At 42.0% G+C, this 25,268-nt stretch overlaps 1 protein-coding gene across 6 annotated transcripts in view; it reads left to right on the forward strand.

The window, feature by feature from the left end:
- The window catches only part of Dock10 (dedicator of cytokinesis 10), a 201,357-nt gene that overhangs the window by 172,464 nt on the left and 3,625 nt on the right, over window positions 1–25,268 (forward strand). For 4 of the 6 annotated variants that reach the window (XM_055616425.1, XM_055616424.1, XM_055616426.1 and 1 more), the window contains exons 44-55: window positions 917–1,027; window positions 2,096–2,311; window positions 3,568–3,625; window positions 3,945–4,043; window positions 5,669–5,775; window positions 7,898–8,020; window positions 8,131–8,244; window positions 16,215–16,361; window positions 18,519–18,729; window positions 19,914–20,104; window positions 24,325–24,425; window positions 24,617–24,755. In XM_055616425.1, coding sequence (XP_055472400.1) covers window positions 917–1,027; window positions 2,096–2,311; window positions 3,568–3,625; window positions 3,945–4,043; window positions 5,669–5,775; window positions 7,898–8,020; window positions 8,131–8,244; window positions 16,215–16,361; window positions 18,519–18,729; window positions 19,914–20,104; window positions 24,325–24,425; window positions 24,617–24,755 — 1,617 coding nt within the window. Of the gene's footprint in view, window positions 1–916; window positions 1,028–2,095; window positions 2,312–3,567; window positions 3,626–3,944; window positions 4,044–5,668; window positions 5,776–7,897; window positions 8,021–8,130; window positions 8,245–16,214; window positions 16,362–18,518; window positions 18,730–19,913; window positions 20,105–24,324; window positions 24,426–24,616; window positions 24,756–24,898; window positions 24,973–25,268 lie in introns of all 6 variants that reach the window. The other 2 variants (XM_055616428.1, XM_055616430.1) reach the window with 2 other exon arrangements.

The following is a 25,268-nucleotide window of genomic DNA, read 5'->3' on the forward strand; positions in this document are numbered from 1 at the left end:
AAGGGAGATAGCTCGGCCTGTCGATTGTGTGCCGAGTAAGTCTGGGGACCTGAGCTCAATCCTAAAATGAATATTAGGTTCAATATGAAGAAGATGCACATCTCGGTGTTTATGTAGGTCCTCCAACAACTGGAGTGGAGGCCATCTCTGACACTGATGCTGCCTTTGGATCCCATTCCCTTAACTGGGCTGCTTTGTCTGGCCTCAGGAGTAGAGGATGTGCTTGTCCTGCAGTGACTTAATGTGCCAGGGTGGGTTGGTACTCATGGGAGACCTCCACTTTGTCTGAGGAAAATGAGAGGGGATAGTGGAGGAGGGGCACCCAAGGGGGGACTGGGAGGAGAGGAAGAAGCTTCTATCAGGAAAAGTACATACATACATACATACATAAATGGAGGGGGAGGCCATTGTGCATTGGCACATGCTTATAATCTCAGCACTAAAGAGTCAGGGACAGGAAGATCCCAGACTCACTGGCCAGCCAGTCTAGTCTACTTAGTGAGCAGCAGATCATGAGAGATCCTGTCTCAAAAGACACGCTGGATGACACCTGAGTATCAGCATTCACAGTGGGCCTCCGGCCCCCACACAACGCGTACACCCATGCAATCACACCACATGCATCCATAAAACACAAAACGTAAATTCTCACTTCGCTTTAGAACACTGTTTCTCAACCTGTGGATCGCGACCCCTTTGGGGGTCGAATGACCCTTTCACAGGAGTCACACATATCAGATATCCTGCGTATCAGATATTTTCACTAAAAAAATCATAACAGTAGCAAAATTACAGTTATGAAGTAACAACAAAAGTAACTGTACGGTTGGGGTCAGCACAGCACGAGGGACTGTATTAAAGGGTCGCAGTGTTAGGAAGGCTGCTTCAGAGGGTTCTTTTTTCTCCTATCTTCCAGCTCATCAAAGCAGTGAGTCAGTTAATAGCCGACGCGGGCATTGGAGGATCTCGGTTTCAACATTCCCTTGCAATTACCAACAATTTCGCCAATGGAGATAAACAGATGAAAGTAAGAGGTGCTTCATGGGCTTTTTTTTGTAAAGAATCAGAAATAAACTGAGGTGGATTTTGACATATCAAACTCATGAGATGCTTACGAGCCCTGTGCTTTGCCCATTGGCTTTGATCACTCATATTGTTTGCTTATTTAAATTGACAATTGTTAGTTCTCAGACTCTCAGTACATAATGTTTTAGGTGGAATTTCCAACATCTGTGCTTGATTGTTATTACCAAAATTTGCCAGGCGCATCACTATTTACTCATACGCGTCTTAAGCCAGTTCATCTTTTCCTCCTCTTTCTTTTAGCACTTCGGGAAATCTAAAGGTAGAAAAGGCTTCAGTCATGGCTTGATTTAGAGATCAAGGGAGTGCTTTGAATCCTGTCACTGTGTTGCTTGTTTTGTCAGTTTATTGCATCAGTTTTTCTTCGATTGCTTCCTTCATAGCTGTCTCTGGATTTACCTCTGAAAGTATGAGGACACTGGTGTTAGGAGTGGAAAAGCACTTCTTCAAACACTACCATTTCAAGTCAAATGGGAAGTCTTTGATCTACATACATCAAGTATATGATTGGCTAGTCCAGTGCCACATGCCATCAATAAGAACAAAGTCAAAACTTGTTCAAATGACGGGAACTAGAGTCAGAGAGAACAGAATCTACTAGACAATAGAATTGACCATAATTCTTATTTTTTATTAATTTTTTATTATTACAATTTATTCACTTCATATCCCAGCTGTAGCCCCTTCCTCAGCCCCCCCCAACCCTGCCCTTCCTCTCTCTTCTTCTCCCATGCCCCTCCCTCAGCCCACTGATAGGGGACATCCTCCTCCCCTCCCATCTGACCCTAGCCTATCAGGTCTCATCAGGAATGGCTGCATTGTCTTCCTCTGGACCATAATTCTTATAATCAAATGTTTGAATATTATCACAGTCACAATACACAGGATGTAGACATTTATGAGCAACATATAAAACAAAAGCTTGTAGTGTCAAGACATAATTAAGAGTATAAGTTGAAGTTAACATGTGAGTGCTGAACAGATAATGACCCAGGCTCTCTCTTTTCCAAAGAACAGCAATTTCCCAGCAGAGGTGAAAGATCTGACTAAACGTATAAGGACTGTTTTGATGGCCACAGCCCAGATGAAAGAGCATGAGAAGGACCCTGAGATGCTGGTGGACCTCCAATACAGTCTAGCAAACTCCTATGCAAGTACCCCTGAGCTTCGGAGGACCTGGCTGGAAAGCATGGCCAAGATTCATGCAAGAAATGGAGACCTGTCTGAGGTGATGAGCAAAGGCTCACTCGTTCTTCAGCAATGTTGCCCCTTCATCCAAACAATTGTCTGATAACAAAAGTGTGATATCTTAGCATGTAGGGGTCAATGACACCTGATTCTAAGGAAAGGCCATCAGATTGTGGCCAGATATAGAGGTGGCAAAGCTGGAATGGATGTCTAAAACCTGAACCTAAAGAGAGTGTTGTCCAAAGTATTCAGAAGTCAATCATCGTATCAGAATTAATATTGTGTTTTCAAACGTGTTTCCTCAAGTTGGGGTGGAAGAGGGAAGGTTGCTGCTATGGTAAGTTCATCAGAGTTCATATGATCCAGCCAGAAAGAAAAATCCCACTGTGAGAAGATGGTAATGCAAAACTTGACCTAATTGGCTTTTCTTTTGCAGCTGTAATGCTGGATGGAGTTATACACAGCGATTCATAGCATTCCGAGCAGGGGCTTCTGAGTTGCCACTAGGGATGTCCTGCCTTCTCCCAGAACTATACCCCTGTAGTAATAAGCAACACCCTGAAGCCCGTTTAGAAACCAGGAACTCTAGAACAGACACCAGATGCCTGGCTTGGGCCACAGTTTGGTGAAGTTAACTTATTTGAAAATTACAAGATCCCTTCATGAAACCTCAAAAGAAGAAATCTGAAGCTCTGGGAACTTCATCAAGCCAAGAGTTAACGTGTCCAACAATGATCAAAGCGTCTGAAGGAGAAATAAAATATCACCCATGTAATCAGTTTGAGGAGAACTTGCCTGTCAGTAATCAGTTTGAGGAGAGCTTACACAGTATAACCAAGTGTTAACTGATGAGGCCACCATTCAAAAAGCAAGAGAAATTAAAGGGGAGCCAATATTAGAGGCAGAAAAGTTTAGAAGGCAGATATTTTTTTATTTCTATGTTTTCTCCAGATGCTGAAGTCTATAGATTTGAGAAGAAAAAAAGATATACAGCTTGAAAATAGTAATAATTTATGATTAGATGTTAATAAAAGAGAGAATGCTATTTTGTAGAAGAGTCATTTAGGCTAGCTTATTCATTCAGTTTCAAATCTATATCAAGAAACGTAAGCAAAAATATTCCCAAATATTTATTTTATTCTTGATGAGCTGCTTTGAAAAAGTCCAACTGATTGACGTTTTCACTTCTTTCATAATCGGGGGTTAGTCTACATGACACTGACTTTCCTTGGGAACTCATTAGTTTCAGAAGAGTGAGAGCCATCCTTGCAATCTCTGTTTTCTGTTTTGTTGTAGGCTGCTATGTGTTACATCCATATAGCTGCACTCATCGCAGAATACCTGAAGCGCAAGGGTAAGAGGGCCTTGTAAAGGGGCTAAGAACCTGGAGATCAGAATACTGGAACCTAACTTCATAAAAATTCGTTAAATTTATGTTTTATCAGATAACTTTCACTCATCGATATTTCTCATTATGCTGTACTTTAATATTTTTAATTCTATGATGTCACTGGCATATTCACCTTATGACCTTATGTACGGTGAGGCTAACTAGATTGTCAACTTCTTGGTTCAAAACAATGATGTCTTGTTGATTAATAATTTGTGGTTCCATAAGCTTGTATTAACAGTAACATGCAGCCATGCCTTAACCTCATCTTGCACTACCATAGGTTACTGGAAAGTGGAAAAGGTTTGCACACCACCCCTGCTTCCAGAAGACACCCACCCCTGTGATAGCAACCCGTTACTAACCACTCCAGGTGGAGGAAGTGAGTTGATTTAACTGCATTCATTTGCCCTTGATGCTGAGGAAATCAACTTTCCAGCTTATATTTTGCTTCAGAAAACTTCTGTAAACGTGTTCTTAGAAGCAAAAGCCATTTTAGGTCAACAGAATTTACTGTATAAAATTCTTAAGCTCTGACCACTCAGAAATCCCAAGCTAAACTTAAAAAGTTTAGCTTGCTTCTTGGAATGTTATCCAGTCTTCAGGATTATGAATTATGCTCATACCCAGCTGCATGTGTGACTGCCATTGGAATTTTAGTTTGAAATTGATAAGTCATGTAAACTTGAAAGGAGAATCTAGTTTGTGAGTATAACAGTTTCTTCAAAGTAAGAATGTAGATGTATATATTCACATAGATCGTTATAATAGGGATTTTTTTTCACTTCCTAAAGATTCTCTATCTCCGTGATAGAGTGTTTGTCTAGCAAGTGTACAACTTGGAGTTTGATTTCCAGCACTGCAAATTAACAACAAGAACGATGATGATGATGATGATTTGCTCTGACTATTTATAACATGGTTGATGTTATTTATTTACTTTAACTGAAAATATTCCTTCAACGCCTAAATTAACATTTTGTAAGAACTATAGTTTCTACATGTAAAAATGTGGCTATATTATTAGTATATTTTGTCTGCAATCTCTTTAAAAGTTCACTCAAGTCCAAAGTTTCTAAACAGCAACTTACTTGATAACATTATTTCAGCTTGCAAATAGCTGTTGAAAATTCAGTGTAGAGTTAGAATCAAAATACCTAAACAAAATCAAAATGGACTTTTATTTGCAATATTTCAGAAGCATAATTCATTCTTATTTGTTTAAACGTGAATATATTTTCAAAATGTCACAGTAAATTATCCAAATAATTCATTCAAACCAAATCACCTAAATGAACAGTGGGATAGTGAGATCTCTTGTTTGAGGACCTCAGAGACAAGATCAGATCTACTCCACAGAAACAGTTCTACCTTAAGACCCTTCTTACTGTCATATGCCACATACACACTAATTTTTATATGAAAGTCATCAGATATCACTTTGTTTCCTGCTCAGCCATTTATCTTTAGATCCTTTAGAGCAACATAAACACTTTCCTATTGTATCTAAAACCAATCTCAAGGAAACTGATAAAACTCAAGGATCAGTTTATGTCCCAGTAACTTCATGACTCTTTAATGTTGAAGCACTTTAAACACGCCCTGTTGTATTGAAGGTAATAGCGCCAATAATATGCTATACCTTTGAAAAGAGGATATACTTATGAGTAAACATTAAAATGGGAAGGTGACCATTCGTGCGTTCTTAGCACACACTGATATTTATCAATATATCTCTGAATCCCACTGATATATTTGAAATTTTTAAAATATGCTTTCTTGTTATGAAGTTTCAGAGATGGAGCAAATGATCCCTTGCTTTCTTTTTTACACTGATAAAAAATATCAGTGAAGACGGGCAATTCCAGAAACCGTGTTCTACCTACCCATCATGTGTGTTGCATGAATTATGAAACTGCCGATACTAATGTCATAAAGCAAGTGACACTCTAATTCCAATATGAATTGCCCAAAATAACATTTTATTGTGCTTGATCCCTTCCCAAGGCATGTTCTCTATGGGATGGCCAGCTTTTCTAAGCATCACCCCAAACATCAAAGAAGAAGGAGCAATGAAGGAGGATTCTGGAATGCAAGACACGCCATACAATGAGGCAAGACCCAAGTGATCTAATGTGGTTGCTTAAGTTTAAAAATGCATCGAATTGTGATTTTGTGAACATTCAAAAGTCAGATAAAGTCATTCTACATTATGACTTTATTAAACAAAGTAATGTTGAAGCTCAGATAAGACCGAGACTAATCGATAGCAAAATCTATTGATAAAACATAATCTTCATTGAAATTTTAAGCTGGGCCTGATTTATTTTCTTTAGATAAAGTCAGATATATATATATATAGATAGATATAGATATATATCTATATCTATATATATATAATGTAAATATATATAGTATATATATAGAGAGAGAGATATACTATATATATAGTATGTAAATATATATATATCTTCTATGAGCTGTACAATCGCTATGCTTTGGGAAAATGTAATAAGGATGCTTATTTCTTTCTGAACTTGTCACAGCTGTTTCTTGCACAAGTTTCTTTATTTACAAATTTGGCTCCATAAAAGGGCTGACAATTTCTGTGGGAAAGCCTTCTGAGATGTAGGCTGGTTAGTTCTCATGAAAATGCAGTTTTCTAACAGGAATCACATAACAACAATTCTGGTGAATAAAACAGAGTTTCCTCCACCAAGAAATACTGTATTTTATAAGCTAAGTTTTTAAGCCTAAATGTGGGGAAAAAAAAAAAAAAAAACAATGCAAATTTGGGAGATGGGTTTTTATGAGCTTTATCTTGGAGCGTACAGCATGTGACAATTGGCAAATAAAATTGGCATTTATAGTAATGATGGCAAATGATGTGTGAGAGCTTTTTATTGAAATACATTGTCAGAAATATTCAAATAATATTATACACTTGCTTTAGACGTTATATAATTCTACATAAAGTTGGATGAATTAATTAGCATAGCACCACTCTGAGAGACATCATATTAAGGGCAGGGGGAAAAAGATAAAGCAAATATAAGCCCTGCTTTTAAAGAATTCAGAATCTTGAAAATAAAAACAGACTCCCTTCAAGGTAAAAATAGCCAATTCTAAGTAGATATCTAATGACTATACATTGAGGCCTTATAATTTTTGTAATTAAAAGATGGCAGTTTCCTACGTGAAAGTGTTTGTAATGGAGGCAAGTGGGCATCAGTAAAAGCTCTCAATATCTGTGTGTAAATATTGGCATTAGATAGGACGAAAGGTGCCAAATAGGCAAGTAATGATGTTACACTCGCATTGGAGGCATGGGTAGTGGTGTAGAGGACTGAAGTGTTCCAAGGATGCAGTGAGGCAGAAAGCTGGGGCCAGAGTTAAAAACAAGGACACAGTGCTAAAATGGGATTGTGGACTGCCTGAATGTCAGTACGGAGAAGTCAGATAGGAACGTGTAAACTGAACTTCCACAAAGGTTCATGGGCGTGGAGATCTCATGAGTGGATTTATGTCTTAAGAAATATCACCATCAGCCTCCAAGTGGGTACCCTAGTAAGGGGAACAGGGACTGTCTCTGACATGAACTCAGTGGCTAGCTCTCTGGTCACCTCCCCCTAATAGGGGAGCAGCCTTACCAGGCCACAGAGAAAAACAATGCAGCCAGTCCTGATGAGACCTGATAGGCTAGTGTCAGAGGGAAGGAGAGGAGGATCTCCCCTATCAGTGGACTGGGGGAGGGGCATGGGGGGAGAAGGGGGAGGGGGTGGGATTGGAAGGGAATGAGGGAAGGTGTTAGAGCTGGTATACAAAGTGAATAAATTGTAATTAATAAAAAATAAATATTTTTTTAAAATGGGGGGAAAAAAGGAAAGAAATATCACCGAAGAGCAGACCTTTGAGAGAGACACCTGTTTGATGGAAAACTGCTGCATGTCCAGGAGCGAAGGGGCAGGGTGGGGGCCAAGTGTCCGTGACAATAGCAATGGAAAGAACTAAAGGCGTCTGAACTTAGTAAATCTGCTTCATGATGAGAAGGAGAGGGCGGAATCCAGGACGGCACTGCAGTCTCACTGGGAGCTATAAATCTCAGTGATGAAGACTAGGAATCCAATAGTCATATTGTGAAAAGTCTAACCACTCAGATAACTTCAGAACCAAGTTTCAGGAATGAGCTACGTCTTTAATCACATAAAAACCTCCTTTTCTCTGGGGAAATTGCAGCATATCCTGGTGGAACAGCTGTACATGTGTGTGGAGTTTCTTTGGAAGTCTGAACGATACGAACTCATCGCTGATGTCAATAAGCCCATCATCGCTGTCTTTGAAAAGCAACGAGACTTCAAAGTATGTGCGCTGTACCCATGAAAGCAGATGACTTACGGCATTCAGTCGTAACAACATTCCCTTTCTGTGTCAGCATTGCCCTCACAAAACCCTCTGGTTTGTGCTTTCAGAAATTGTCAGATCTCTACTATGATATCTACCGGTCCTACCTGAAGGTGGCGGAGGTGGTGAACTCAGAGAAACGCTTGTTTGGTCGATACTACAGAGTGGCATTTTATGGGCAGGTAAGTACCCTAGCAGTAACGTGGCCTGACCGTGCCATTCGGGTTGTTACCTTTCATTCTTCGTAAGACATCTGACTGCATGTACCAGCGGACTGGGGGAGGGACGTGTCTACGCTGAGGTGAGTTTCTCTACAAATGTGGCCATTTATTGGTTTGCCCATAGGAATATATTAAGCACAAATATGTAGAGAAATCTACGAAACTTATTACAAGTTCAGCTTCTTTAAAAAAGAAAAGTGATCTCTAACGTTAGAAAGTAGAGGAGGCTTCTTTTTAATTATTCTCTGATTTGTATTTTATCCTAATGTATCTAACAGGTTTATGCGATAGATTAAAGTTAAATCAAGTCAGGCATGTTTTAAGAAACAGCATCCATAGCACCCTAAATTGTCCACCATTTCCAACCATTGATTGTCCAATCACGTAAGTTGTATCTCCTGCTTTCAAATCACCCCTGCGTCAAAGCAGACTGGCCCAGGGCAATGTTGTTTTGTATGTCACAGGCCAATGTGATTTCAAAGTTATCCTTCCTAATGTACTACATCAGCAGTGAACATGGTTAAAGATGTTGACTAGTCATAGTACCATCCTCAGGGCATGTGTCACACGCGTGGTGATGCTCGAAGTGGCGCAATCCCAGGAACATCATGGTTCCTTTTCTGAAAGGCTGTGCCACTCCTCCATCTCAGCAGAAGTCTTCCTAGCTGCTGCAGACAGATCCGTCAGTCTATTTTATACTCACACTGGCTCTCAGACCTCTCCCTTGGTTTTCTCTCCCTCTTGTGGAGCATGAAGGCTCACAGCTTCTTGTTCTCCTTAGGATCTTTTAAGGCTACAGATACAGTCTGGTCCAGTGTTGTTCTTACAGATCATTCCCCACTGAGGTCTTTAAAAAGAAAAAAACAGATTTCCCTCTGATCATTAAAGCCGTCTCTAAAGCTAACTTCTGATTCTGTCAACCTTAAAAAAGGACCCATGAGTAGTCACTTCTGTAATCAACCTCATCCTACCTGGATTCTTTTCTCAGTTCCCAACAGCATCACAGCTGTAGAGACAGAAACCCAGTGGTAGAAGAGCACTCTGTAGGGAGAAGCTAATTAGAGACATGCAGTGGGGGGAAAAAAAGAACCCGAGCTAGCGGTAGCGTGTGTGTGGAGGAAGAGAGAAGTGTAAAGGACCTTCAGACGAGAGGAAATGGTGTGCTGGATAAAATTTACAATGTGTGGCCTCGGTGAAGCACCAGCAAGAAAAGTAACAGAAACCCCCACCTAAAAGGAGGTGTGGGGGTCGAATGACTGGAGGGAAAACTCAGGCTAACTGAGGCCCAGAACAATGGCCTGTGAGGGGTATTTTGCTAACCAGCATGTAGTGGCAAATCTTCAGGTGACCTTGCCGACGAAAGTTCCATTAATGCCCTGGTTATGCAAATCAGTATGTGAGATTCAAGCTGGTGAACAGGTTAGAACAAGCTTTGCCGCCTCCCAACTAGTTTCTAATGCCAATGTTTGCTCTTTTCTTCCTTTGGTCTTGATTGTTCCAGGCTGTGGTAAGTCCACCCTCCCAGTGTCCCTTTGCATGCACTAATGATCCTCACACTTCCCTCCTCACAGCTTTACTGAAACTTAACGCTTTTGAACAGGTCAACATTTGGTATAAAAAGTGAGAGAGCTGCTTTGATCCCTTTTGGAAGCATCTTGTCTTTCTTGAACTAAATTCTGTTTATTACAGAATTACAAAAAAAAAAAAAGCATCTTTGCTTATACACATTATCTTTCTCTACAAAAGTAGAGGATGTAACCTAGAAGCTTTGCACACACACACAAGATATATATATGGATATCACAGTATAAGCAGATTCAGTATAGAATTAATACTGGAGATCACCTGCTTATTTGACCTATCGTGAATCATACCTTATGGCAGTGTTTCTCAACCTTCCCAATGCTGCAAACCTTTAATACAGTTCTTCGTGTTGTGGTGACCCCAACCATAAAATTATTTCATTGCTACTTCATAACTGTAATTTTGCTATTTTTATGAATTGTAATATAAATATATGACGTGCAGGATATCTGAGACCCCCTGTGGGGGTCTCAACCTGCAAATTGAGAACCACTGCATTATAGACGTGAAGGCGGTCAGAATTTGGAATAGTGGCTGTTTACTGGCAACTAGAGTCCTTCCCAGCGTCCTTTGCAGGGAATCCCTTTGAAAGGTAGAATTCTGTATTAGTAGACTGTGATCATTTTCAGAGGTAATGGTTGGTATCAGTTCCAAACACAAAAGCACAAAAGATCAAGGAGAATCCCCCAACAGGAAAAGTCTTCAGAGATGCAGAAAGAAGTAAAGAAAGATCTAGAAGTTAAAGCAGAAATTACTTCCCAGCATCAAGTGCTCTCAGGGAAGGACTTGTCTTTGAAATTTCCTATTTGAGCCATTATTTTAACCTCCAAAAATTACATCTTTATATGATTTGATCTCATTATTATCCCCTAAATTAGAAAGTAAAATCCATTCAATGTCCACACATTCTGTCACCGCGCGGCTCTTCTCATATGAACGATGCATGCTTTTTTATAATTCTTTAAATTCCTTCTTACCTCCATGCCATGTGAGTATTTTTTTATTTTTTTTTATACCTTCATTTACAAACTTGGACTCATGAGTTCTTAACTTAACCACTAGGAAAATACCTGGAAAGCCATGTACTAAAGAGACAGAGGGGGCCATTGGGGGATGTTGCTTTCAAATGACCTAACTTGGTTCTTTTTGCAGATTTCTTAAAAACATGCTGACGGTGCAAATGACTTTATGTCACACTGGCAGGGCTATCAATTGCCTTTGGTTAAAAAATAAATCCAATCAGAGCCTAAAAGAATAAGAATTTTGTTGTTATGTGCAGAACTGATATTACCTAAGTATGCCCCTCCGTAAGTCTGGCCATCAGCTGCCTTTGAACAAGGAGAGCCTGTGGCAAATGAGAGCTTAATTATCGTTATGCAAATGATATTCAAATGCACACACCAGGGCACCAAGTGGCAAACGTGAACTGTGGTATTCCACAGGAGTCGACTGTTCCCACCCGTTCACCTTGGTGATAAGTAAACCAAAGCAGACTTGGGAATCCTCCTGAACCTGTGGGAATGAAGGTCCCAGGGCTTAGAGATGGGTGCACGACTAGCATATTCCCCATACTCAAAAAAGCTAATCTTAATCAAGACGTTCTGCATCTTGCTCCCCTAAAACATACCTTTTCACATCCACATGGACACATCTTGTAATCATGCTAAAAAAATGATGTGACTATAACATGAAATAGGCTCTTTGCCTCTACACAGTCCTTTGAACACACATTAGAGGCCTGTGTGGACCAGTGCTCTCATTTTATTTTACTGGCTAGGGTATTTAAGAGTAACCGAGTTTGCGAAGAGGCAGACACTAGCAAACAAGTTGAAAACTCTTTCTTCACATTAGGGGCTTTTTAAAAAATGCAAGTCATGCACAGCATGGAGTTTCTCCCACAGTAGCTGGCATCACTGGCTATGGAAAGAACAGCCAGCAGAAAGCGTCTCTCCAGGTTCCATCAAGGTTCCATTGCCAGAGTAAGAAAGCAGCAGCAGCAATCAAACACTGCCTGGAGTCAGTGAAACCCTTAGGACCTGTCCTTTAGCAAGCCAGCAGCTTCAAACATCAGATAATTTCCCCAGAATTAATTAGCTGAAAAACCTTGGAGGGATTTGTTCAATGCACCAATTGATACAAATTGCATGAGTCTTAATCATGCCTCCTTCGGTGTAGATGCATTTCAGAATCTGAATGGAAAAGAATTTGAAGGGAGTGGGGAATGTTCGTGTGTAGTTTGAAAATAAAATAACATCTCCACTTTGGGAAGTGGAGATGTTATTTTCTAGCTCCTTGCCTATTCAAAGAGGAAGATTAAACATAATCAGTAAACTCTTATTTACCAGGAACAATTTCTCTGCGTTTTTGTGCCTTCTCATCTCAAAGTATTTAGCCCACTGCTAACATTTTCTGCACTGATTCTTCTTGGGGTGAGCTGTTTTATTTGTGAATGTTGGACAATTCAACCATTACAGCAGAGGCATTTAAATGGCATCCCAGTTCTGATCCAAGGGCACTTCAATATTCTGAAGAACTTGTAAAAAAAAAAATGAATCAATCATTTTATTTGTCCTTTCCCTAAAGTAGATTTTTCATCCATATTTACTACCTTGAGGTTTCACAGTCTATGTGCGTGACCCCAATTACTTGCTTAACTAGAATGTGCTGCCTCAGGACAACACCACATTATGGCATATTCTGCCTTGTAAAATAACTTTGGAAAATCAAACCAGCTACAGCAATGCACAGGCCCCATTTCCCACTGCCTGAAAATGCAGCCAGTTCACAACCCGGACACTAAAGCGAAGTGGGAAGCCGCCTCTTGGTTGGCATCACCCACACCCCACTCCTAAGTCATTGCCTCTGTGGGCAAAGCCAAGAGTGAAGCATTCCCTCAGGTCATGTCTCACGGCTCAGTGACCTCTGCCCTCCCTGATGGCTTCCCTATCAAAAGGTAAGGATCCAGTCCGAACATTTCCATTGCTGCCACTGGTCTGGCTCGAAAGGTGCCTCTCATAAACCCTGACAAACAACACAGTAAACTGTTTATTTTGCTCCCCCTCTTTCTTCCTATTTCTGTCTCAGAAATATCAGTAGACTACACCATATGCACACATGCGCGCGCACACACACACACACACAGAGAGAGGGGGGGGGTGGTCTGGAGTTAGGAAAATGGGTCAGTGTCAAAGTGCTTGCTATGCAAGCAAGTTCAGATGCCCAGAACACACATGAAAAAGTAAGAATTGCCACACATTCCTGTGACCCCAGCCTTGAGAGCAGAGACAGATATCTGAAGCTCACTGGCCAAATAGCCCAGCCTAGCCAAATCTACACATTTCAGGTTCCATGAGAAACCCTGTCTCAAAAAGTGAAGGTGAAAGGCAGTCCAGAAAAAAACAACCAGTGTTGTCTGTAGACATGCACACGTACACATGCAAGCACGAACACACACACACATGATCATTCATCACATACATGGCACCAAAAGAAAACTTTAAGGGGAAAACAGTTCTAAGGATTATTTGTTTCTCACCAATAAATTACCAAAATATTGTGATGAGCATCAGTAGACATGTTCTGATAAGGAGGGTTTACTACTGTTCTGACGCAAGAGACGCTGGGGCTTGTGTTCTTAAGCAGAGAAACTGCCGCGAGCTTTACCTACAAGCAGAACTCAAGCCATTTGGAGACCGCAAAGTTTGTCATGAATGTTGTCATCACTGTCATAGCTCATCCTCATCAAATGGTCCTTTGTGGACCTGGTGCTGCACCTCCTAACACATGGCTGAATGTGGTCTCTCCATCCTACACACTAAGGAGGAGGCATGAAAGAAAGCCACAGGTTACAGCCAAGGTCACAAAAGCCACGGTGGCCACAACAAAGGTCTTCTGTCTGCTCCTTGCTAACCGGGATTCGGATCTTTGTCTGGAGGAAAATTGACTCTGAAAATGTCTCTCCGTGCTAGTTTCTATGCTGTAGAGTAGGATGGGAGTGAGGTGGAGTGGGGTGGGGGTAAGGAGGGGATAGGGATGGGGGAAGAGTCTTTTCCTGAAATTTGGAGTCATTTTTTTTCTGTTGCAATTGGAGTTGTAAGTGCTGTTTGCCTGAGACCCTTCGGGGATTCTGGTGTCTGGCTTTCAAAGTCTTACTCCTCTGATGGGTCGGACTTGTCAGTTTTAGCTACTGACTCCTGACCTTGAATCTGGCAAAAACCCAGAATCAGCAGTGGAAGAAGCAGAGCAGGCAGAGGTCACACGCAAAGAGACTGGGACCTCTCTCACCTCCACAGAGTCTAGGGGATGCTGGAGAACAACTTTTCAGCTTTCTATGTTCCCCATACCACAGGCCACCAACAGTTCAGGGCTGCCAATGCAGGTGTTCAAAAAATCAGCTGCTTGGATTGGGAGGTCTATCCAATAATTTTTCAATATTATATATATATTTATTTATATATATATATATATAGAGAGAGAGAGAGAGAGAGAGAGTGTGTGTGTGTAAGGGGACCTTTGCTGGGTGTCTTTGATGTATGTCCTGAGACATACATCTTCTAAGAACAGTTTCATTCATCAGCAAATATAGTGACCCCCTTCCTAAAGGCCAGACGATGTTTCAAAAAGCTGGGCACACATTGTCTCTTGCCCTGAAAACCCAGCATCAATTGGGAAGATGGACAAGCAGACCGGATGTGCCAGCTTGACAAGGACAGAGCTGGGAAATGGATTCTGGGCATTGGCTTCTGCAAACCTCCAGCCCTCTACGAGGTGTAATGAGGTGTTGATGCTCACACATACCTGAGAGCAAGGGCTATGCAAGCATCCAGCATCAGACTGTCAAGAGCTTAGTCGTTATTTGTAGGTTACCTCCACCATCCATAAAGGAAACAAAACAAAACACAGTATTAGGATATTTGTCCGTAATTTTTCATGAGTAATGAATATTTCAGTCAAAAGTGATTTTTCCTTCATTTTTTTGTGTGTGCCATGCATATGCATGTGTTGTTCAAACATAGGTGTATGGTGCACATTTGTATGTGTGGGGGGTACATGTGTTTGGGGTCTAAGTTCACTTGAGTGTTCACGTGTGTGGAGACTGGAAAGAGAAGCAGCTTTGATCACACTTCCACCTTCTTCAACGAGGCAGTCTCTCAGGCTGTGATTCCACAGATCACTGACATGGCTAGTCTACTTAGCCAGTTTACTGGAGCCACACACACACACACTTCCATCTTCTGGGGCTAGAAGTCTAAGGAGGCAGTCCTAAGCCCTAGCTTCTACAGGTTAAAATTCCTACCCTCGCACTTGGGGCCAGATGCTTAACTACTTGGCCATCTTTCCAATGCCACAAAACATTTTAAAAAAAAAATAGTGTCACTTCTTCTTGGACTCGGTAGTTTTACAAACCTCAAAATCCATTTCTTGGTAGACAAAGTCTGCCATCAGAAGAAACACATGATGTAGGTTCTTCTCCCTTTGGCCCATCTAGTAATCTATTCCACAGAGTGAGGGGGAGACATCCTCCTGTCTCTTCAGAGGGAATGAATTATAAGGAATTTCTCACTTACTTATCTACAGATAATGGGATCTTCTTTTTCCTTGACTTCAAATCAGACAGATTTATAAAGGCTAATACCCACTGGACACTTACAGAATAAAAATGATGACTCAATTGTTATTTTTAGTCCTGCAAAGTCCTGCTTTTCAAGAGTTTAAAAACTGAGTGATTAAGTTACATATGGCTAGCTTGTACCTTAAAGTCTTTGAAGCCATATGAATGTGAGTATTTTTTAAATAGCTGTAATTGGAGCATACCATGTGTAACTTCTGCCACAATAACAATGCAGACTGCCCCATGTCTTCACCCAAGATGGTGTGGGAATGTGCGGTGACACATTTAGATACCCTTGTGTGCTGTGTGGTGTCACCTGTGCTATTCTTAAAGACTTACAGAAGACTTAAAATGACAAGGAATGCTCTAAAGTTTGTCCAGCATTACTCAAAACTTTGTGTTCTACTTGAGAATACCACAAGAGGGCATTCTTCCTCCAATTTACATGCAAGCAAATGTACAAGTAAAGAAAATATATGTAAGCTATGCACTGACGTCCCTTTGCCTGGCTGGGGAATGTTTATCTTGTTATCTGTTGATGAAACAGTATTCTATGTTCTTTACTCTTTCCTTTTCTTGTTTGAACCTTAGAGGCTGCTAATTAATGGCTTCAGAGAGCTGAAAGACTGGATTTTTTTTTTTTTTTTTTTTTTTAGTAAATCACTTTTTTGTCTTGCTGTGATTTGTCACTGGGGTTCTCTAATAAAGCCAGTGGTTTGCTATATGTCTCCCGTAGGGGTTCTTTGAGGAGGAGGAAGGTAAAGAGTATATCTACAAAGAGCCTAAGCTGACCGGTCTCTCGGAGATTTCCCAAAGACTTCTCAAGCTCTACGCAGACAAGTTTGGAGCAGACAACGTGAAGATAATCCAGGACTCCAACAAGGTAGGGGAACGGTGTTCATGCAGTGTGGTTTGACTCGGTCCTTTTTATTTTCTAGCTACTGTCTTAATTTCCTAGATGATCATTCCAAACTATCTACCCAAAATGTTTGAGATGTTCTGCTTATTGGTTGGCTAGCAAATTTGGGTTTTTTTTATAATATTTTTTATTTATGTGTCTCCATCTATATTAGTCTATGAGCACCATGTCTGTACAAGTATTCATAGATGTCAGGAGAGAGCATTGGATCCTGTGGCCAGGAGGAGGTGCCAGTGGCCGTGAACCACCACGTTGGTGCTGCTAACCAAATCCAGGTCCTCTCCAAGAGCAGGAGGCAGTCTTAACCACTCTCCAGCACGGTTATAAGTTTTTTACTTGAGTAATTTTTATAGCAATTTTGAAACGATTTAGCAATCATCTACTTTTCCCATAATTCATTTGCATTTGAATAGCAGTTAAAATGTTGAAGTGGCTGAGCTCAGAAGCAGAGCTGGAGGGAAAGCAAATAGAACATGCCTGTTTACCAAGTCCAGGAGGCCTTTGCATGTCTTGCTGAACGCTATGGGAATTCTGAGGAGCGCCACCCATTCTGACAAGAAGGAAAGCTCCATTTATACTCAAAATGGCAGGTCTTTGAAACAGAGGGTAAGAGTATGACCAAGAGGGAAAGTTGGTTTGTGACCAGTGCTATAGAGGTCTACTAAACCAAAAAGCAAAGTCATTTTTTTTTCCTGCTTTCTTTTACAAAGCTGTTACATGGAGGAGTTTGGCACAAAATGTCTGGCTCAAGTTATTACAAATAAATACATCATTCTTAGCTTGAGAGACACAGTCACTTGCCCTGTAAAAGCAAGCAGAACTATTGTAGTAGTAGCCCATAGGCATGAAAAACATTAAGCATGGGGAGGAGAAAAAAAGGTAGATTTGATATCAGAATAACCTGTGTCTTCATTCCACCATATTACCACATACTAGGGGTGGTTCACCCATCCTGAACCTCTATTTTAATATGTAAAATTATTACAGTTATGCCTGCCCTACCGTGTAAATATTAATAGGATTATAAACATATTCAAAAAGTTGCCAAAATTTCTAGAATTAGATAGGAAGTAGAAGGAGAGAAAGATGGAGAAAATGAGAAGCAGGGCCAAAATCTAAGATGTCCTCAGCAAGCAGGCTGAGAACCATCCTTCTCAAGCTCAAAGGAGAGCCCAAGACATTTCCTCAGATTTCCTTGAGCTGCCCGGCCCGTTTCCTTCCTATTAGCAACCCTAGGAACCAAAGCAGAGTTGGCAAAGAAGTTACATAGAATGGTTTATTGCTGATAAGGATTTGAGGTGTGGCCAATACAAAAACCTGGGGCCGGGGAGATGACTCCATAGATAAATCTGGTTAAAGTAAACCACACAAGCATAAGAGTCTGAGGTCAGATCATCAGAAACTCACAGCTGGGTATGGCGGCCCAGCTGTAATTCCTGCCTCCAAAGGCAAAAGGCCCAGGATTCTCTAGAGCAAAATGAAAAACAAGACTAACTCTATCACAGGTCAGCTCTGGACTGGACTGAGACACCCTGCCTCTGTGTATATGATGGAAGAACCAAAGAGGGTGATTCCCAGGCCTCCACACATGCACACACGCACGCACACCCATAAACATGCATGTGAAAAAAATGCGTATGCACACATGGAACGCATATACAAACGTGAAAAATGAAAATACAACAGTTTGCGGCCATTTAACAGGCAATCGGGTAATCTGCCAAGGAGACAAGGAACTTGCCTCTCCTTTATCAGTCCAAAGCCAAGGGCACCAGCCTAGATTACATGGCTACACCAGAGAGGACCAAAGAGACGTGTTTCTGCTTCCAAGACATTTTCACTCTGCACAAGGGTGACTCGATACAGAAGGGACATGGAATAAATGTCCCTAGCCAGGAATCTGTATTAAAAAGATCCTCAAGGCTGTCTGGCTCCAGACTAGTGAGCTAGCTCTAGCCCCTGTTGCTACCTTCCATAGCCAGCCTTTTACCCACTGTCAGCCACCCAGTCTTCTGTGGTCTGGAGAGCACAAGTGCCTTTTGTCCACCTGGAGGCAGCAAGGGAACTCATAAATCACCTGTAGTTCACCACTCTTGCTATAACCTTAATGTCTTGACACAGGTAAACCCCAAGGATCTGGACCCCAAATATGCCTATATCCAGGTGACCTATGTCACACCGTTCTTTGAAGAAAAAGAAATAGAGGACCGGAAGACAGATTTCGAAATGCATCACAACATCAATCGCTTTGTCTTTGAGACCCCCTTCACTCTGTCAGGCAAGAAGCATGGTGGAGTGGCTGAGCAGTGCAAGAGAAGGACAGTCCTGACCAGTAAGTATGGGGACTGGCCGCCTGGGAACCTCCTTTCTCTACCTCAGGGCATGGTGAACGTCTCTGACTCCAGTAGGGGGAAGGAGCCTGAATTCAAAGCAAAACTGGGAAACATGGCCAAATTCCACCTCAAAGTGGCAATGAAGTGAACAAAAGGACCTTGGAGAAGGCACTGTCAATAAATTTACTTTGCCGTCCTTTCCCTTGAGCTGAGATAGCCACATGTGTCATGGTGTCACATGGTGAAGTCATGGACATTAAACTCTCCCCTCCTCTCCCTGAATCCACCCTTACCTGTGTCTGAGTTAGCAGCTATCGGAATCACAGGCTTTCAGGCAAAATTCTAAGCCCTGGAGCATTCCATCTCTCCTCTAAAATGAAGGTACGCCTTGAGTTGCAATGCCTAATTCTGTGCTATCTGCATCTGTTCTATGAACTTAGTCACCTTTTTTTTTCTACAGTCACTGATGCTGACTACACATTGGGCTCTCTTCAGAGTCATGGCAATTCATGTAAATAAATCACAACTGTGCCCTCATGGTTCTCAGAGTTGGGTAGAATAAGACTCAAGTAAAGGAAGGATTTCCAGGGAAGACAATATCAAAGATTTTTTTAATGTAGGGGCATAGATAGGTCTAGGATGCTAAAGCCCACAGAGGGAAATGAATGAAGGTTCTGTAGAGGAAGATTCCCATGTTGAGAGACCCTAGTTTTGAATTGAACCACCTAGAATCACACGAACTTGTAAAGTATGAAAAGCACTGACCTTCAGGAAGCTGACCCAGAGGTTTGCGGTTGAGCTGCATCTAGAGCAACACTCCTATATTCTGTTTGATGTTGAGAATTCTTTACTGGAGGTCCATGTGGATTCTATTACAGTGATGAGTTTCAGTGCACGCTGTAACCCTGTCAGGCTTTATCTACTCTGGCCATAATAACACATCCCTGTGAAAGCTGATGTGAGCTAGTGAAGGTGGGAAGGGACACCAGGAGAAGTAGCTGGGAACAAAACTAAGAATTGTAAGACAGAATGACCTCTGGGCAAGAAATATCTCATGTCTACGAACGCCACACAGACAGAATGTGATACACTCCCGGAAACAACAGGAAATCCCTGAAGGCCTTTATGAGAACCTGAGTCTTTCCTTTCACCCTTTAAATCTCTTTGTGTGTCCTTTGTGCAGCCAGTCACTTGTTCCCCTACGTGAAGAAAAGGATCCAGGTCGTCAGCCAGTCGAGCATAGAGCTGAACCCCATCGAAGTGGCAATTGATGAGATGTCCAGGAAAGTCTCAGAGCTTAATCAGCTGTGCACGACAGAGGAGGTGGACATGATCAGATTGCAGCTCAAACTCCAGGGCAGTGTCAGCGTGAAGGTCAGTCAGCATCGCCCAGAGCTGAGACTCACGTGTGCGGCGGATGCCCTGGGAATCTGTTCAATATAATCTTTTTATTATAATGTATATGAGACACATTCCGGCTATGTGTGTTACTGTATTAGTCACAGACACCTCCACATACCTGAGAAGGCACAGCTTAAGGGGGTGGGGGGCTTGCTGTGGATCAGCTTGCAAATACAGTCGATAGAGGCAAGGAAAGTACGGCGGCAGGAACATGAAGTGGCTGGCCACAGCGCGCCCACAGTCAGGAAAAAAGAGAAAGATGGTTGCTGACGTTGAACTCATTTCTATCCAGCCACGGAATAATAAAAGCACCTACTTTTGGGTGAGTTGCCCTATCTCGGTTAAGCTAATATTGAAGATCTATCACAGAGAAGCCCAGAGTTTTATCTTCTGGATATTCGGGATTCTGCTGGTTGACAGCACTAGCCATCTAAGGCTCTTATCTGCACCTTTAACATTAGATCAATGCTGGCACACGCGAAGCAAGGTGCATAAGACCCCACTTCTAGCTGAAGAGCTAAAGGTCATCATGAGCCCTGTGTTAGGTCGCCCGAACCTAAATGGTCAGCCCCAAACTCGTGTACATGTGGGCAGTACTGGCTGGATGCAGGGGGTTGCCAAGAGAATTTGTGCACAAAACAATAACAAATATAGGAGGCCATTCATTCCAGAGAGAGTGGGGGAGACGCGGAAGGAGCTGGGGGTGCAGAAGTGATGATAATACAGTGTAATTATGTCTAAATTTTTCCAAAAAACAAGTAGGAAGGAACCTCAAGGAAAAAAAAAAAAACTCCAGTGGGAGAGGAAGATGATGAGGCAGGGGTAAGGTGTGTGAAAATGACTAAAATCCATTATATAATTTAAACCATCAAAAAATTTTAAAATATCCATAGAAATAACTGAGTTTGGCTTAAATTTTTTTCTTCTCTCTAACCCTCCCATATCATATACCTTAACAAATGAATCAACCAATTAATAAATTTTGCATTCTGTACGTACCTGTTGTGAAGAACCTTATTCATCCCAAAATATATTTATTTATTTATTCCAATATATATATATTTTTTAATTATCTTTTTCGGAGCTGAGGAATAAACCCAGGGCCTTGTACTTGCTAAGCAAGTGCTCTACCACTGAGCTAAATGCCCACCCACCCCCAAATATTTTTAAACAATGTTTAATAGTTCAAAATGTGTATCGGTGCTAATGGGCTATGAGAGCTGTGACATATGGCATATAGAATGAACAATGGTTGATCGGGAAGAGTTAAAATGAAGTTTACCGTAGTGACAGAACCACTGAGAAAAACTGGCAGTTTTAGCGGCTGGGAAAGGCACTAGCCACACTCCTAAAACTAAGGATGCTAGTACGGGAGGGCTAGTGGGAGCAAAGAAAGTGAGGGACCACTAATAAGGCATGGCTTCTCCTGGAGTGCTCTGAGGAGATTGCTGGGATTGTATCCCAGCCTGTCCCTCACTGTGGGGAGCAAGATGAGGTGAAGCCCATCTTGGGCACAGAGTTTACTCAGTCATCAACATAAAATAGTATCTTAATATACTATTTTTAAAAGTCAAAATTAAAAGCCTATAATGAACAAAGTATTAGCATCTTAGGGCTAATGCTTAGGGCTCAGTCAGTAAGGGCATTAGTTGTACAGACATGAGGACCTGCACTCAAATAGCCATAATAATAATAACAATAATAATAAAATTGTTGGTGTGGCTGTATACACACCTGTAACCCGAGAGCTAGGGGATGGGAGGTGGAGATGGGAGGGGTGCTTTCTGAGGCCTGCTGGTTATCAGCCTAGATCCAGGTTTAGCGAGCGGCCCTTCTAAAGGGAATAAGGCAGAGCGTGATAGAGCAGGGCACCCAGTGGTTTCTTCTGGCCTTTGCCTGTGCACTTAAATACACATTCAGATATGCATGGGAGGCAGCAAAGAGACAAGATGAAGAGAGAAAAGGAGGGGCTGTAAAATGACTCAGCAGGTAAAGGAGCTTGCTGCCAGGCCTGCAGTCCAGAGTTCAATCCCTGGAACTTACAAAGTTGAAGAAGATAACTGATTTCCACAAGTTGTCCTCTGACCCCTTATGTGCCTCATGACACTTATGCTAACGTACAAACACACACATGCAAATGAGTAAATGTAATAAATTTATCCAGAAAACAAATATTTTAAGTATTTTAAAAGAAAAAAAAGAAGGAAATATAAATTCTTAAATAAAATCATACCAGCAGCAATGCCTTTCCTTGCTGTGTCCAACAAAGGGCAAAATCACTGATGCGGATGCTGATATGCTCCACTCTTGCCAGTCTCTTTTCTGTGTCACCACTGGCACCTCAAAAACACTAACCTAAATAGATATGCACATAACTAAGCATAAGGCAAGACAGGTCAGCAGCCCTGGGCACAGAGGTGAGTGGAGGTTGAGCCTGGAGAAACAAAGGGGAATGTAGCACCAATGACTATGCCCACCGCACGGCAGTGCCCAGTGCCCAAGGCCGTCTGACTCTAATGCAACATTAGCTCCCATCCTATCACAGTTTCACTTCTGCTACAGTTATAAAATATGTGACAAAAACCGACTTCGGGAAGCCAGGGTTTATTCCAGCTTACAGTTCCAGGGATAGCCTGCCACTGTGAAAAGTCAGGGCAGAAGCTCCCGACAGTTAGCCACATCTACAGTCAAGAGCAGAGAGAAACGAGCCCAAGGAATGTTAACTTTTGCTTGCTCGGCTTAATTTCCCCCTTTCACATGTCGGGAACCCCTGCCTAGAGAGTCATGCTGCCCGCTGTAGGCTGAGTCTCCCCACATCAGTTCTCATAGGGACGACAGTCCCTCACAATCATGCCCACAGGACAACCCAATGGAAACAATCCCTCGTTAAGACTCCTTTGCCAGATGATTCTAGGCTGTCGGGTTGAAAATTAAACATCACATTTCCCAACCTCCCTAGCCAGACCAACAGGTTGTGAGCGCTGAGAGAAATGAGCTCCTTCATTACCAGAACCTCATGTCTCATGAATAGAAGCTGGTATTGTAAGGCTTGTGTGGTGGTGGGGAGGGGTGGTCAGTGTAGCAAAGAGGTAGAGCATACACACAGCATAGGCAAGGTCCTGGGCTCAGCCCCCAGCACTGCAATATAAAAACAAAAACTAAAAAGCAAACAGCTTGGGTGTGCATTCATTCAGTAACTCTGATAAACGCTGCCTTGGCCCAGATCTTAGCCAGGCTTTCAAGAGGCACACAGTGGAACACGGATTGCCAGGGCAGCGCACACACCGCTACCTCTGTGGAATGTCTTTGCATAACTATTATGTGTTTGTTTTAGTGATAACAGAAAAAAATATATATATATATATCAAACACTAGATGCCAAAAATACTCAACTTAACCTCAGTGAAAGTATTTAAGAGAAAGGAATCTCATTTTCAAAATTGTGATAGAAAGGGCACACAAGAAGTATGTGAAGATGACAAAGGGTAGACGGGATCTGTTTTGTGGCATTCCTAAGGAGGCGTGTGCAAATATCTGCTCATTCCAGAAAGGAAACCAAAGACAAAGCTAGCGCTGATTCTATCAAAGCCCAACTTCACAAACTAGTAAGTTCTTTGTTTTTTACTTACTGGAATGTGGGTCAGGGTCACTTAGAGACACATGCATGGATTTAACTTAGAGACACACATGGATGACACATGCATTAGAGTATCCCCAACACAGGCGACACCTCACAAAAGCTGTGTCCCTAGAAGTCTCTGCTCCACTTGCCCAACAGGTTAGATAGAGTCTTTTCCTTCTTTGCACACGTTTGGGCTTATGTGCGACCTTGGGGAGGTATCTTGTGAATCTTTTCAGCTTTCCGCGACTTACAAGTTTTTGTTTATTTCCTGAGTCTCATTTCCCTCTTCCTTTGGAGGCGAGGATGTCTCATTGCAGAGGTGGTTGCCACACTATAGGATGAGACATGACTGAATTCGGCAGAGGGATCAGGGAAGGCCAGACTGCAGAGGACCTATTCGTGGCTTTCTGATACTTAAAACACAGCAGGTTCGGTGAGGATCCAAAGTGGTGGATCACAGTGCAGTGCCAGAGCATCATGTGATGGGTCAGAGAGCTGGTCCTCCCCTAACCATGGAGAATGAGCCATAATGTAGAGGAACCAGCATCAGCTACATCTCTTTTCCCCATAGGTCAATGCTGGGCCAATGGCTTATGCTCGAGCCTTCCTTGAAGAAACTAACGCAAAGAAATACCCTGACAACCAAGTGAAGCTGTTGAAGGAAATATTCAGGTAAGATTCTCTTTGCTGAAATGTTCTCCTTTTAACCACCTCATACAGAAAGGCATGAACCCCCTCAGAAAGCCACTCAGTTAACTTGCTTCAAGGTGGCAGTCTATTTACCTGGCTTCGGACCCCACGTCACTAAACTCAATGCCACTTCTTGTAACTGGCTTTTAATTTGCTTAATGCTACTGTTAAAGGCAATTTGCAGACGCGTGTGGACAGGCTCTTGATGTGAATGAGCGTCTCATCAAGGAGGACCAGCTGGAATACCAGGAAGAACTGAGGTCCCATTATAAGGACATGCTCAGTGAACTGTCCGCCATCATGAATGAGCAGGTGAGCATCCCTGGAGGTGATCCACAGTCCCTGGCTACTGCTTAGAGGGACTGAGGAGTCTTTCCTTAGAGCAAAAGTCACTATTCCCCACACATTCACACAGCACTGTGATGTTGAGTTTTTCTCTCCCCCATGTACAACAGCCCTTGATTCAAAGCACAGAAACGCCTACAGAAAAAGAATATGAGAACTGAAATGCTTTCCACAACTTTTACAGGTACTTACCTAAGCCATACAGACTGTTGACTCTCTAGAATGTACAGGTCTCGTTAGACACTGAGAAGCACAAGGTGGGAATCCCCATTAAGGCCTGCTGGCACTCCATCCTTCCCTTGAGGATCTTACACTACCTAGGAGATGGGATAGCATTTCGCATTATTGCCGCTAGGGGTTTCTGTATGATGCTCAGAGAGAACCTCAGGATTTCTAATGGATCTTTTACCTGGAGACTTCCTTGGCAGATAGGAGATAGATAGATAGATAGATAGATAGATAGATAGATAGATAGATAGA

The sequence above is a fragment of the Psammomys obesus genome, unplaced genomic scaffold, assembly GCF_907164565.1.
Source record: "Psammomys obesus unplaced genomic scaffold, mPsaObe1.curated_primary_1811, whole genome shotgun sequence".
NCBI lineage: Eukaryota > Metazoa > Chordata > Mammalia > Rodentia > Muridae > Psammomys > Psammomys obesus.